At 35.3% G+C, this 16,334-nt stretch overlaps 3 protein-coding genes across 3 annotated transcripts; all 3 read left to right on the top strand.

Annotated features, from left to right (window-relative positions):
• LOC104761152 (21 kDa protein-like) lies at nt 3,986-4,851 on the top strand. The gene has a single exon (XM_010484186.2). The coding sequence runs from the start codon at nt 4,128-4,130 to the stop codon at nt 4,743-4,745; it is 618 nt and encodes a 205-aa protein (XP_010482488.1). The 5' UTR covers nt 3,986-4,127; the 3' UTR covers nt 4,746-4,851.
• On the top strand, nt 8,757-13,215 carry LOC104761154 (probable mitochondrial intermediate peptidase, mitochondrial). Its single transcript, XM_010484189.2, has 17 exons — nt 8,757-8,981; nt 9,188-9,269; nt 9,369-9,421; nt 9,524-9,578; nt 9,903-10,041; nt 10,135-10,189; nt 10,291-10,513; nt 10,729-10,824; nt 10,925-11,044; nt 11,136-11,261; nt 11,448-11,603; nt 11,749-11,865; nt 11,969-12,094; nt 12,189-12,256; nt 12,349-12,484; nt 12,589-12,754; nt 12,841-13,215. Exons 1-17 carry the CDS (start codon nt 8,818-8,820, stop codon nt 13,077-13,079), a joined length of 2,121 nt encoding a protein of 706 aa, XP_010482491.1. The 5' UTR covers nt 8,757-8,817; the 3' UTR covers nt 13,080-13,215.
• Nucleotides 13,198-14,682, top strand: LOC104761153 (protein LOW PSII ACCUMULATION 2, chloroplastic-like). Its single transcript, XM_010484187.1, has 2 exons — nt 13,198-13,634; nt 14,307-14,682. The coding sequence occupies exons 1-2, from the start codon at nt 13,238-13,240 to the stop codon at nt 14,450-14,452; spliced, it is 543 nt and encodes a 180-aa protein (XP_010482489.1). The 5' UTR covers nt 13,198-13,237; the 3' UTR covers nt 14,453-14,682.

The raw sequence follows: 16,334 nt of genomic DNA on the forward strand, positions 1-16,334 counted from the left end.
AAAAAAAAAAAAAAAAAAAAAAAACACGCTCGACAATATCGAGCTCCTGCTTTAACATTCTTTTGGATATGATTATCTCTAAGTACTCACAGGATAAGCCGGACGCAAGAGCCGCACCCAATGAGTTTTTTGGGTAATACTGCCTAGCTACCGATTAGCTTACACATCGTCGCCCTGGCCAGGTGTATGATTATAAAGGCGTTCCACATGAATGCAATGGTGAAATAATCCACAAACTTTACTTTTGTAAAGATTGAAAGTCGAGTCCATACTCGCAAGCGCTCTGCATGGGTGCAGTGGTGAAATAATCCACGTCCTTACTTTGGTAGGACATTTTAAGCCGAGCCCAGACTCGAAATGAGCTAACAGGAAGCGGAGTGAGTAAGTCGAACCCCGACTCGCAAACACGTAATTCCTGCAGCACCCACAGGGTAAGCTGGTGATGCGTACCGCACCTAAATTAGTACGACAAGTCCGTCTTGTCTACTCAAGATGTTTCGGGGAAAAACATATCCAAGATAAGCCAGGAGATGTCCTGCACTGCAAAATATGCCCTGTAAACAAGAAAAACGTCGCATCTCTATTTTGAGGGTAATTTCGCAATAATCTAACTTTGCGCGACAAAAATCAGCAATAATCAACCTTTGCGCGAAAATCATCAATAAAAGTACGAATGGCCAAGCTCATAAAGCAACCAAGTTCGCAATACCAAAAAAACAAAAAAAAAAGGAATAAACGATAATAAGAAGACGTATCACTCTTGATTAGTCTCGTCGGCGCCTCCGACAACAAACTCCAGGAAGTGCTCGAGATCATCTTCACGACATGACTTCACGTGAAGGTGCAATCACAAAAACAATCTAGCTGTATCGCATGCACGCCTCGACGCCACAACTTCCGCGTTTGCTCCTAGCCATGTCAAGCTAAGTCATCTCGCCATTTCGTATGCGTGCCTTGATGCCACGACGTTCCCGTATGCTCCTCGCTGTATCACCTCGCGACCTTTCCACCAAAATCTCGATTTCGCCAGGACCTCGAGCAAGCCACGATCTCAACCTCGCTAGGTCTTGAACACGCCGATTTGACAAGCATCAGAGTGGACACATCGTCACGTGAGCTATGACTCTTTCGCGTCAAATATAACACCATCACGCCATGCGTCCATCAACACATACACGAGCTAGTTACCTCGCCATTAACCACCATGCAGAAAAATCACCTCTACTTCGAGACGCCCCGGAAAGATAATGGCGCCACTGTCAGTCCCGATGTCGTCACTTTATCCCCTGCGTTTCTACAACAACACGCGTGCTACAGAACTCTATACAAACACCATTACGCAGACTCGTCGCCACCGCGCCTCAACCAATGGATCAGCACGCTAGAACAAGTCTTCAATACGGATTCAAACGAACCTCGCAATCTCGTCTGCACCTCGCCAAGGTTTCATTGACGCGGCATAGGCGGTACGAACAAGACATCTCACAAACGGCAAACTGCGTATGGCGTCCTGTGTATTGTACCCGACAAGCTCAAGCAAGCCATCGCTCATCGGACTGGGGGGGACCATTGTTGGATATGGGTTTCGCCCCCAACATTCTATGAGGCCCAAATAGAATACTCTCAAGATTTTAGGGCCTGAAGTCATGGATATGGCCCATCTGGCCGCAAGGGGAAAATCGTTATTTGCAGAAAAGACAGAAGGGGCCCTAGGTCAATGGCACACTATAAATACAAGATGTCATTGTTAGAGCTCTGGATCCGAAATCTTGGCAATCAGAGAGAAAAGAGCAATTATTATCGTGTTATTTATGCTTAGATCTTTGATTGCATTTTCTGTAAACCTTTCTTTTAAATTCTACATTAATAAAATGACAAGTTCTAATTTATCCCCACTTATATTCGTATTAATAATATTGTCGATTTTATACCTCAACCGTACCTACGGGAAACAATCTATATTAATTAATTTCAGACGACGAAAATGTTATTATAACTGAAGAATAATGAGACTGTGTTGTATGAGGCTCACGGTCATGTTGTTTTCCAGCCAAGAACACCAAGTGGCCCATGTTAATGTCATGTCTCTTCTCAATTCTCATTTTTTTTATTTAGGTTTTTTCAATATTCTTGAGAGATTAGTATTATTGTTTTCTATGATAATATAATCAGGGTTCCTATGTGGAGACCGTACTTATCACATGTTCTTTGGCTACTATATGTGAATATTATGGCGACGGTCTATGATTGTATATATCATTATATCATAGACCACGGGATCAGCCAAGGCTAAGATATATTTTTTTTTGTCTTAACTCTAAAGGCTAAAAAGCCTAAAATATCAAGTTCGAAACTTAAAGAATAAAATATTAAAATGGCAAGTAATACTTAGCCATAATGTAATGAATAATGATAATTGATAAACATTACACGTCCTTAATACGTTGCAAATGACAATAGAAAAAATACATCGCATTAACGTAGAACATTAGAAAACACTCTATTCATGTTCAATGGACCCGCGTCACCCGCCATACTTGGTTAGGAGTTTGTATTTGGACCTTTTTAACTTTAATTTCTCCTCTTTTTTGATATTCGGATTGCACATATATAGAAGAAAACATTAAACAGTATCGAATTATGAGTAAAGAGTAAGATTCTCATCATATTATATAATTTCTGTCTTGGTTTTTTTTTTTTTTTGTTAAGTTTCATGAAAGTGTAACTCAAAAAAAGTTAACTACTACTAGATTAGTTCATCTCCTTTCTATTACTTTAATTAAATTTCGTCGTATTTCATATATCTAAATCAAAATGAATTAGGAAACGGTACGTATTAAATATGGCTTCAATTCAAATAACAAGTTATTTAACTTGTAAAATGCCAAGTGCCAACCAATACAAAAATTATGTGTCGTATAGTCATAGGTAATACATGACAGACCAATTTGCAAATAATTAATTCTTTGAAGAAAACTAAAAGGACCGATCGAGAAGAATGAGTTATTCCTCCAAAATAGGAGATCTAATCCATGTTCATCACATCACGTGTCACGTACTTAACATTTCATTAGGCTTGAATTGCGGACTAAACTTGTAATAATGTTCTAGTTTTATTTGTAGACAATTTAAGACTTCCTAATTCCTATACTATTAATTTTTATGTATGTTCTCTTTTCACACCATACATTATTTCTGAAATTTTTATCTCTTTTCACACCCAAAGGAGCGTTCTCGTCGAACAAATAAAACAACCAATGATGATAGTTGCTAAAGAAATTAAGATACCATGCATTAGATTGTTCTCTATTCGAATATAGTTCGGTTGAATTTCTCTTCATATGCATACAATTTACGGTTTACATTTACAAAAAAAAAACAAAAAAAAACAGAATAAAATTTCCGCATTAAATTACAATTTTAAAAAAGCTTCACAAGATCTACAAATAGTTTCTGATTGTTATGAACTTATGACCCAAAACTGACTTTAGTTTATAGCAAAATTGAAATGGTGAAAAATATATTGGCATCAATCAAAAAACTTAATTAACAATTAGATGTATGAATGAGAGGAGTTAATGAGATCGTTAGTCCCTAGCAGACTCAAAATGGCCGGCGAAGTCAAATATTATCAATGAATGCGGATATTATTATAATCAAGGCTTAAATTATTACTTATTAGTGGCCTTGTTGAGTATACACTTTTTAACCATAGCAAAAGAAGAAAGCCATAATCACAACTGAATTATCTTTACTGTTGTATAAAAAAACACCATTCGTATTGGGAATATCTAAGTTCGAACAGTTGAGAGTTGACCCTGATATATTATTATACGATCTCTTGACCATTTTGAAAAATGAAGTTACGTACACATACACATTATACGATCATGTTGTTATATAAAGAAACTTGATACATCTAGATCGATATAATTAACCAAAAACTTACATTAAAGAAAGAAAGATCTATTCAGTTCCTTTTGAATTTAAAAACCAAGATGTGCATGTGTGTTGTATATATATAACACACACAACATACAACATAGTTTCATAATTCGTCTCAACAAAATTTGTCCACAAATACACGAAAGAAAATACAAAAAACGGAAGCTGGAGCCACCATTAACATGTCGCAATTCCTCTTATACTCTCTAACGATCGTCTTCATATTCCTAGCATCGACAAACATCCAAAAAACAGCAGCCGGTCCACCATCCTACTCCCAAAACCACAAAACGTTCGTGAAAACGGCTTGCAACTCGACAACATCCCCTGGCAAATGCTACAAGTCTTTATCCTCATACTCCACCACCATCAAATCCGACCCTATCAAGCTATGCATCACCGCGCTTAACCTCAACGTGAAATCCGCAAAGGAAGCAACGTCCGTCGTCTCTAAGCTTCTCAAAAAGTCTCAGAAATCCACCGCGGGACGAAAGAATAAAATGTTACCGGAGACACTTATTCTCAAGGATTGCCTCGAGGAGATGAGGGACACAATTATTGAGCTCAAGCAAGCGATCACAGAGATGAAGAATCTAGAAGACGGTGATTCTGTGGCTGAGCATATTACAAACGTTAGGACTTGGGTGAGCTCGGCGTTGACAGACGAAGGGACTTGCACGGACGGGTTCGAGGAGGTGAAAGTGAATAAAGAAACAACGAAGAAGGTTAAGAAGGTTGTTGAGGAACTTGCAATGACGACGAGTAATACCTTGGCGCTTATTACGAATCTACGTTACTAGCTAATGATTTTTTGTTTTTTTTTAAAAGTTATGAAAATTATTGATGAATTATTAAATTAATCACCACTCCTTGCATGTGCATGTTTTCTTCTTTTTTTTTCTTCACGTCAAAATTGATGCGACGAAGTTATTGTATCTACTATATTATATTGTATCATGTTAGAGTGCATTTAATTAAGCCAACTTGTATGACATATTATATATATAGGTTTATTATGCTTTAGTAAAATGTCAAAAACTTTAGCAAATAAATTATACTCCTATTCAACAACGAATAACTAGTTTAACTATAAGTCTACAAACAAACAAAAAACATTTCATTACTATGAAAAACAAACAGCCACGCATGTGAATTCCGCGGTGCATGGTTACTAGAATAGAGTTGTCTAATTTGGTTAAGTCGAATTAAAATAGAATCAAAATCATACTAAAGCTTGAACCAAATTATTTTATAGGATAAATTGGTGAAAGATATATTAACCTTGAAAAAGTAAAATTTTTTTGTGGGATAACCATGATAATGTTTTTTCATTACTATTAAGAAAATATCCCATTGAAAATAACTTTTTAAGTGGCATCTACGATTACGAACGTTTAAAACATCAAAGATTCTCACGATAAGTTTTCAAAATACAGATTCTTGCCAAAATCATTCAAACATCTCGAGTTCGGATGGCCACTTCAATTTATGGAGTAAACTGCTTCCCTGTTACACAAAAAGTGTTATATTGGATATTTTTATTTATTTCACAAAAAATGTCATTCTATATTTGAAATATGTTTTACACTAAGTTTTATAGTTTATTCTTTAATTCAAAGCTCATTTTTAAATAGAGAGACACACATATAATTTAAGTTTTTTTTTTAATTTGTGTGAAATATGTTAAAATGATATTTTTTGTAAAGTAATAACATAACCTTTATTTCTATTTCATTTTGATAAATTTTAAATTTTGTATTGTTTAACACATTTTTAATGGTCAATTCAAATCTAACATATGAGATTATTTTTATTCTTTCATCTAACGGTTTAAATTTTTAATGATCTCAAAAGTTGCAATGTTTTGATCAAACAATTATATTTCTTCGGGGTATCCCCAACTTTCAATGTTTGCATCTCTTAATTTTTTACATATTTTTGTTTCGCAACTCTTAGTTTTTCGCACATTTTTGTTTTACACCTCTTTGTTATATATATTATGGACCTTAAAAAAAGTTTTTCTTTCTATGAGTATTGTTTCACACCTCTGAGTTAAAAAAAATCTAATTATTGTTTTATTCGAATTATTAATCAATGTTGATTAACTCATGTTCGTTAAAATCTTGATTGTTTTATTTATTGATTCATTTATTCAACATTTGTTTGGTGTCGTTTTCCATCTTATACATGCATCGATCATCTCTTCCAGTATTAATCTAGGGAACTGATTGTGATTTCTAATTTTTCATAGATCTATCTTTTAAGTCAATTTAGTGGGTTGTAGCTATGGTTATAAATTTCGATAGAATGATGATTTCAATTTTCGTTACGTGAATATCTTCCAAAATTGATTATCTGACTAAGATTCGGCAAATCTAGATTCATATATCTTGTTAACATTGTTCTCTTATTGTCATTAAGTCGATTTTTGTATTTACAACAAAATTATTATTTGATTAATTTGGTTTCTTTGGTATTTGAGGATATGGTTGATTCATGTTAGACATTATTTCTGAATTTCATACTATACAGTTAAAAGATTACAATAAAATTTCCACTCGAAACGTGAATTAACAATGTTAGTCATTTAAAGTTTTCACTTTTTCGTTACAATAATAGGGATGTCACGTTGAAATAACTTAATATTTATCCCAATTATAGTTGATATCAACACATTTAATTTCAGATCATATAATTCTGTTTATAAGAAAATAATTTATCACTAAATACATAACTTTGTTTATCGATGATATCTCTTTGCAATAACATTGTGTCTAATAACTTTGAGATTGATAACCATAGTCAACTTACAAGATTCAGAAAAGTTAGGATTTTTAATTTCCTTATAGAAAAAAAGTTTAAAGGATTTGATGATAAAAAAGTTTTTATATTTCTATATTTTCTAATTGAAAATTCATATGATGTTAGTATTATAAATCAATAAATTTATATAAAATATTTTTCAAAACAGCAAATTAAGTTTTGAATGAATTTAAATGATGCATTATTTTTGACTACATATGTACAATACACAAGAATTATTGAACTTTTGAAAAATATAAAAATTGAAAAAGATAAACAAAATATAAGAAAAACATGAGCAAATTGTAAGCAAAATATAAGCAAAAAAAAAATTATTTGTTTTTTGTTGAGGCAGACGAATGAGTCTTTTTTTTACTACTATAATATCTCTGTTGAAATAATAACTACATGGATGTTGATTTCATATTAGAAGATTTTGTAATCATCCCATCAATCTAGGAGCTGTTGGGAGTATTTCCTTCACCGCACTCACATAGACGTGCAGTTTTTCTTCCCTTCTGCATTGATCAACATACTTTCTTATATTTCCTTTTCAGCAGAGGAGAAGAAGGTTGTATTGGTGGATCTCGCGTCAATTAAAGTCTATTATTTCCTGGTCCTCTCTTCCATCTCCGTCATCAGGTCTTTGCTGGTCATTGCTTCTGCTGCATGGTTCCACGTGACAGGAAGTAAGGAAACAAGAATTCAAAAAGCAAGTTAGAAATCCAAAAGTTAGATTGGTCTTTATTTTATCATTTATTATTTTTTATTTTTGCAAAATCCAAAAAGTTGTTGGATTCTAGATGTTGATTTTTGGATTTTATAATTAAAAAGTTTAGCCAGTTTTCATTGATAATCTTAAAACCCTCTTATTTGAGTTTTGAGTTTTTTTCACTATTCTTAATAAATTTTTAAGAAACGCCACACATATTATAATTTTTTTTTTGAGTTTTTCACTTTTCTATTTTTTTTTAAAATAGCAAGTTAGAAAATCTCTTATTTGATTTCTCCTTTTTATCCAAAAAGACAGAATGTATATACATTAAAGTAAATTAGAGTACAAATACAATATTAAATTTAATTTGACAATCATATCATATGGATTACTAAAAATATATCCACTCTAGAAAAAGCAGAATAATTCTAAATTTCTAATTGCCCATACATTTAAATAAATTATTTTTTATAAGAGCAAAAATCATCAATTGAATATAGTTTTTTCCCGAAAAAAAATGATAGATAAAAAGAGATATGCTAATAACTATTGCTAGTTACTAGTAATAAGAAGTTCCAAAATATGAAAAGAAAAAACAAATAAAGTATTTATTGTTATATTTTTTTACAGAATAGTGTTACTAAGATTGTAGAAACTAGGTTTCCACAATGAATTTGTTTATGGGGGAAAACAAATTTAGTAAAGTAATCTCTATAGAAAACCGATCTAAGCTTTGAAATTAGAAGAAAGGGAATTGATCTCGAAGAATTAGGGTTTAGATTGCTAAGAACAAGAAGAGAACTGAATAATTGTATTCAATAATAGATGTTTTACAACAGAGAAGTCTCTCCCCCTTTATACATATTCATAGATCGCATAATATATTAACTTTCCTTATGAGACGAACTGAAATAAGGAAAGTTGCTTTATCTCTTGAGTCGGCCGCTGGGCGAAGTGGAAGTTGGTTCTTCTCCTTCGAGGCTGGGCTTCCTCTGTCCGAATTGGGCTTAAATGACCTAATTGAGTTCTTAACTGGATTCTCAGTTAAATAACCAAATTGTCTTTCTGGTTTAGTTCGGTATGTCGGGGGTGTTAAATCCCGCACCAACAAAGACCCAAATGTAGAATGGTCTTTGAAAGATTAAGAAGTTCAATCTTTGTAATGTTTTGCTTGTAAAAAAAAACGACACATCAATTCACATTTTAGCCTTTCCAATGTTCTTTTTATTTTAGTTCGCGTCTCAAACGCCATGCCGTTTTTCATTATTTCAAAAACGGCAGCACATCGCTTTGTCCCCTACCAAAACCCTGAGCGCTTCCTCCGGACAAGCAAAGCCGCAAGAAGAAGCAGAGCAATGTGGAAGCTAACGCGGCGATTGCAGCCGCATATCAATCCGAACCGATGGGTAATCCGAAATTTCCGGAGCGGAGAGTCTGGAGACGCCACTGGTCTCTACGGCTTCGATCATCTTAAGACGGCTAAAGGGTTTCAGCGCTTCGTCGCTGATGCCATTGAAAGGTATGATTTTTATCAAATTAGTATATGTGTGCTTTGTCAAAATAAGCCATTGATATTGATGGGGATGGTATTGTAAGCTTAGTCATAATCATGGTGTGTGTGTGTGTTTCATTAGAGAGCTCTATTGTGGTTGTTTATACGGCTACTGTGCTGTGTTGTGAAGTTATTTGATTATTGAAGAAATGATTCTGGAACCATTGTCTTAGGTCTAGTGAGTTGGTGAGCTACATATCAGGAATGCCTTCGTCTCCAGAGATTATTAAAGCCATGGATGAGATATCAGACACGGTGGGGTTCTTGCTGCACTTATGTTACTTGGTACTAGCTCTTATGGTGCTTGTAGACTTTTAGTTACTGCTGTTTTTCTGAATTCGAAATATTTTGTAGGTTTGTTGTGTTGTTGACTCTGCTGAACTCTGTCGACAAACCCATCCTGACAGGTCTCTTTCTTTTTTTTCTAGTTCTGAGCTTCAATACTTGTTTTATAATGCTCTGTTGATATTTTTCTTAAACTTGTTTCCTTTGCTCTATTAATATGATAGGGAATTTGTTGAGGAAGCGAATAAAGCAGCAATTGAGATGAATGATTATCTACATGTGAGGTGACCAAGAATTTGCTCAGCTTTGATTTTCTTTCTTCGTTTTACGTGTTGGAATCTTGGAATGCCTATAACAAAGACATGAAAATTCCTCCATCTTTGAACATTTTGTTCTTGTTTGGATATGAATACGCACCTGTCCAAAAAGATCTGCAAATCAATATATTTTTCCTTTCAGCCGTAGAAACTTGAGGCATTTAATGTTAATCAAACTGAGGATATAACCTCTCTAGACTCTCATCCATGTCAGTAGAGTAGACAGAGTTGAGTCTATGTTTATTCTTGGCGATTTCTTAACTTTTTCTGCCTTATTGATGTTCAGCATCTTAACACAAACCATACTTTGTATGCTGCGGTGAAAAAGGCAGAGCAAGATTCTAACTTGCTTACCAAAGAAGCAAGTAGGACTGCACATCACCTCCGAATGGACTTTGAACGTGGTGGCATTCATCTAGACTCTGGTTTGTTATCTATTGCGGATATTTCTTTACCCTTTAGGCCTTTATAATGTGGCTGGTGTACCTGATGTTGAATGCCTCTTTTATTCTTTGCAGACAAGCTAGATAAAGTGAATAGCTTAACAACCAACATTTTTCAGTTATGCAGGGAGTGAGTACCCATGAATACACAAGTTTTGTTTCTATTGAAACTCTGATATTATAATGGTGCATTGTGCTGTTAGAGCTAACTTCCGTTTGATCTATATTCAGGTTCAGCGAAAACATTGCTGATGATCCAGGACATGTTGATATATTTCCAGCATCACGCATCCCTCGCCATATGCATCATCTTCTCAATCCTATCTATCGATCCACTGAAAGGGGTCAAAGAGGGGCTACAAGAGCAATGCATAAGTCGAAACAGAAGGGATTTCGAATAAATACTGATCAACGAACCCTTTCTTCCATTTTGCAATGGACATCAGACGAAGAGGTGCCTACTTTACCTATTTGTTCTATCTCCTTTTTAGGACATCCTTTTATAGATAGAGGTGGGAGATTAATCAGTTTCTCATTGGTTACAAGCGTTTTATAATAAAGTACCCCAGAGTGTATTAGAGACAGGGAAATGTGCTTTGAAGTTGCATTAATTATGCACCTACATCCATTTTTCTGTTGACTACTGTAATTCTATACCTCTATTTTCAGGTCAGAAAAATTGTATATATTCAAGGGAACTCTGTTCCTCATGCAAATCACGGAGTTCTTGAGAAGCTTATTGCTGCACGCCATGAGCTTGCCCAGGTTAGTACATATTCGTTGATGATGCTATGTAGTATATTCCCAGTGTTAAAATATTACATTTACTTTATGTAATAGCTTCTTTTCTTTTTGTTGCTGTCAGATAATGGGGTGTAATTCTTATGCTCACTTTATGGTCGAGCCAAACTTAGCAAAATCGCCAAAGGTTGTGACATCCTTCCTACAAGAACTGAGCAAGACAGTCAAATCAAAGGCAGACGAAGTAAGCTGACCTTTGCACTATATCTGGCATTTTTATTATGTTCTTGCTGTGGAAAATTGAGGTTCTAATAATCAGTATCCCATCCCTGTAGGAATACATAGCCATTAGAAACTTTAAAAGAGAGAAATGTGGTAACAAATCTGCAGAATTGGAGCCATGGGATGAGACTTACTATACTTCAATGATGAAATCCTCCGTCAATGATGTGGACACCGCTGTAAGTTGTTTTTATATTTTAATATCTGTCTAATGTGCTGCAGTATTATTATACTTATTTTTGTGCTGCAAAAGCACTTGGGTTTCTGTATCTTCCTTTAGGGATCTTTTGGTTATTTTTTCTCCCTCAAGAGAGACTGTTGCGAAGACTTCTCTCATCATGCTCTCTTTGGATATTCTTGTACAGGTTGTAGCATCATATTTTTCTCTGCCTCAATGTATTGAAGGCCTAAAACTGCTTGTTGAATCATTATTTGGTGCAACATTTCATACCATTCCGCTGGCCCCAGGTGAATCCTGGCACCCAGATGTGCTGAAATTGTCTCTTCATCACCCGGACGAGGTATGTTGGTTACAAAACTAAGATAATCCTTGCATATGTCTTGTAGATGCAAAAACAATAATGCTTCACACTCCGATTTTTTCATACCACAACATCTTTGTTCCCGTTCCCCCATGCTCACAAATCATGCAACTGTTTCTTGCAGGGTGATCTCGGGTATTTTTACCTTGACTTGTACTCTAGAAAAGACAAGTACTCAGGGTGTGCTAGCTTTGCAATCAGAGGAGGACGCAAGATTTCTGAGACAGAATACCAACTTCCTGTATGTTACTTAGTTATTTCCCATCATATCTTTAATCTTATGGCTAAAAATATGAAGATTGGCATATTCTTACACACTGGCTGTTGATCTAATTCAATTGCAGATTTTGGCTCTTGTTTGCAATTTTTCACGAGCTCGTGATTCATCAGTTGTGAAGCTTAATCACTCTGAAGTTGAAGTTTTGTTCCACGAATTCGGCCATGCTCTTCACTCTCTGCTCTCACGAACGGTGTTGTACAAATTTATCAATACAAGCTACGCATGGTCCATCCTCAAAATTTCGCTTTTGCTTTGCTGATTGATATGTTTTCTGGTTTTTGCAGGATTATCAACATTTTTCTGGTACCCGGGTGGCTCTTGACTTGGCAGAAATGCCTTCAAATCTATTTGAGTGAGTATAATTCCCAACGATGTAACTCTTTTTCAATACTGTTTCAATTTTGAGTTAGTGGTACATAATGAATTTGCTCATGCGTCCCTCAGGTACTATGCATGGGACTATCGCCTCCTGAAGAGATTTGCCCGGCATTACTCTACCGGTGAGATAATACCCGAGAAGTTATTGAACTCATTACAAGGAGCGAGGAACATGTTTGCAGCAACTGAACTGCAACGTCAGGTCTGCTTAATTGATTCACCGATCAAATAGGCTCTCAATGCAGGAAAAAAAAACAAATGTGGGTTAGAGAGATCAACGTCAATTTCTGTATGGGTTTTTTGTAGGTGTTTTATGCGCTGATTGACCAAATGCTGTTCGGGGAACAACCAGAGACAGCGAGAGATGTTAGCCATCTCGTGGCTGAACTGAAACGGCAACACACGAGCTGGAACCATGTCGAAGGAACTCATTGGCATATTCGATTCAGTCACCTACTTAACTATGGAGCAGGTAGTACATATCTATCTACATAAACGTCTTGAAAAAAATGCAATTTCGGAGATGTATCTTGAACTCTGGTGTATTTATGCATGCAGGGTACTATAGCTACCTATACGCCAAATGCTTTGCGTCAACAATATGGCAATCAATATGTGAAGAGGATCCTCTTTCGTTGAGCACAGGAACATTGCTGAGAGAGAAGTTCTTCAAACATGGAGGAGCCAAAGATCCAGCTGAGCTTCTCACGGATCTAGCAGGCAAAGAGATCATTAGTATTCATGGTCAAGGCATTATCCCTGCAACCACAGGCCTTTTAAATGAGCTGAGACTATAAATGAACAAATATACTCTGTAAGACACTAACTTTTCAAATCTTTTTAGTTGATAGTGAAACAGCAAGCAGTTTGGTTTTGAGCAAACACCATGCCGTTTTGAGTGAAATATAATGATCACTGGATAATTTATTTCTATCGGATAAAAAAAAAAACCAAAATGGCGCTACAAATCCATTCTTCGTGTACCTTGGCCTCGAGACCTTATCATCTTCATCGTCTCTTCAGTACCAGAAACCCTAATTTCGCAATCAAATCTCAAAATCCCCAAATCGAAACGGAGGATCCAGCTCAACCGAAGAATTCTTCAAGCTCTTCCGGCGTAGGATTCGGTTCTGCGGCTAAGAAACTGAGTGCGGCGGATACATCAGGGAATAAGAAAGGGAAAGGGAAGAGAGTGGTGAATCGGCGTGCACCGGTGGAGAAACCGGTGTTTATGAGCGAAGAAGGAGCGGCGAAAGCAGAAGAGCAGAGACAGAACGAGAACGCGTTTCTTCTTACTTGGCTTGGGCTTGGTATCGTCATCCTTATCGAAGGACTCACACTAGCCGCTTCAGGTACTTCATTTAAAACGCATGCTGAAGATGATTATACGAATTTGGGCAGTTGCATATAACTGTGGGATCTTTAGCCGAGAACAATCATTAGGTTTGTTTATGGGATGTTGTAGCTTACGTTTGTTAAGTCAATGAGCTGAGGTTTAGCTAGAGAGATAACGGATGAGCCAAGTGTGAGCTCATTACGTTTGTTAAATCAAGAATTTATCGTGATTCTAGTTTCGTGATTGAGGTAATCTAAGATTTAGCTAGAGAGATAACAACTGATCAAGAATCATAGAAGAGTGATGGTTTGGTCATAACTCATAACTTGACAGGCTTGCCTCGCTTGTATCGGAAACCTAAGTGTGTATCTGTATTAGACTCACTTTCATGCTTAGACTATATCTCTGATAGTTGAGCTTTGTCATCTTACTTAATGTTACATCACTTTATAAGGTGATTATGTGTGATCTGTGGTCTGATTCTTTTGTTGTGAAAACAAAGCTTGGTCTGATGCTTTTATGGGTACAAAATAGAATGTGGGACTGGTTACAGCCAGAGTAAACAACTGTTTTTCTTTTCGACTTATACATATAATAGTTGAGAATAGAATTCACAGAAGATAGAATTGAGGGGGATAGTGATACACAGTTATTGAAAACTATATTGTGTTTGTTTTGGGCTCTGCAGGCTTCCTCCCTGAAGAATTGGATAAGTTTTTTGTGAAGTATGTGTATCCAGTGTTCACTCCATCGGTTGTATTATTTGTGGCTGGGACAACTGCATATGGAGTTCTTAAGTACATACAGAATGAGAAAATGAAGGGTCAAGAGTGATACTATACAAATATTCGAGCTAGACCATATGAATAGAGAGAGAGATTGGTTTCAAAACCTGTGTGTTGCAAGTGGAGTGGATACTCTTAAGGATGGTTTCACTTTGGTTATGCGATCCAAAAAGAAGAGTTTGTGTATTGAGATCTGACCTTAGTCGTTATATATGCAGAGAGTTGGTTATGTAAAATGAAAATCAGTTTGATGTTATTCAGGTGCCATTTTCATTTTAATCCTCAACAAAAATGAAAAATCAAGAGTCAAACCATAAATGTTATGTCTAGTTGCCATGAATACCAGAGAAAAGCTCACGGGCCGGCCTGACCTGACCAGTCATGGTAGGGCGTACCGATTTATCTCTCTGGACATATATATTAGGGGCAGATCCGGTCTATTCAGTACTAAACCTGCTACATTGTCACAGCTTGGACAGTTTGGTTTCGGTTCCAAGAATATCGAGTTTTTATTACCAATCCCTCTCTACTTGTACATTCTTAAACACCAAGGCTGTAAAGCAAACATGGCTACAAGAGTCTGTTATACAAATGGACCGGAACAAAAGAATACTTGACCAAAATGAACAAGTCCGAGTCTTCTTGTTCCCTCTAAAAGTAAAAAGTTCTTTTAAGGGAGATAACTAATATAAACACAACATAATAATGATGAATCACCAAAATTTGGAGGTGAAAGTCAAGTATTGGGGCCCTAATAGGAGGCGCCGCTAAGTCCCTCGCTCCCACTATCAAGACATCGTGCTATTGATTTGCTCATTTGTTATCATTGTTTTGATGTTTGATTATCATGAGGTTGATTCTCGTCTCTTCTTTTTCTATAAAAAGTTTCTTTTGTTGTTTTTTTGTTTATTTGTAATATTCCCTCGGTCTCACAAAGATTCGTATGTTTATAACTTTTTATACATTTTAAGAAAACAATGATTATTGAGTTTAAATATATTTTTTTTCTTTGACTAAAGAGATATTATTTAATTTTAAACCAATAACAATTCAAAATTTTAAATATTTTCAATAATTACTTCTTGAAGTTTACAAAATATCAATTTTTATGAGACAAAAAAATATCTCAAAACATCAATCTTTATAAGACACAAAAGAGTATTAACTAGTACTATATACGTAGCTTCTTTTCAAAGTCTCTCGTCTAAGTTTGCGGACTTGTAGTTGTAGACTTCTCTCTTCACTTAAATTGACATCCAACTACACTACTACTACTTCCTTTGACCCTTTTGTATCAAGGCTTTGATTTTTTCTTCTATATTGGTTTTGATTTAGAAAACATTATGACTGTAAACTATTGCAACATTTCTTTTTTGTTGTTCTTTAATTTGACTTCTTATTATAAAAAAAAAAAGCATCAACCTTAAGCTCAGGTAACACACCCACTAATAAATACTTGTGAATTCAATGTAACGATACGTAGAGCTACTATCGTCCCTGTTGAAAGACCACCATCAATGTATCTTTCAAAGAAAAGTGGCGTTGAATGCAATAACAAAATACTGACTACATTACAGGCGTATGCATTCATGATTTCATGTACTCAAAATTGTTAGATACTTATAGCAACACTAACAAAACTCTTATGATGAAAAAACTGCTCGACGAGTTCCTTTTACATTTTCTTTTTTCTCTTTATCTTTTTTCTCCAATTTCATTTTCATACATTAAAGACACTTTAATCATGTGAATAATTTGCTCTCTTTTACTTTGGATTGAGAGAATGGTAATTGTGTTTCAGACAACTTGTCTGACTCTGGTAAAAGTTTATGTGGTGCTTCAACTCTGTAAACTGTAGTAAGTTTTTTTCTTTGTACCATTTAAATGTAATGATACTGACAACTATAAAACAAGATTGCATCTGTGAAAAA

The sequence above is a fragment of the Camelina sativa genome, chromosome 18, assembly GCF_000633955.1.
Source record: "Camelina sativa cultivar DH55 chromosome 18, Cs, whole genome shotgun sequence".
NCBI classification, from domain to species: Eukaryota; Viridiplantae; Streptophyta; class Magnoliopsida; order Brassicales; family Brassicaceae; genus Camelina; species Camelina sativa.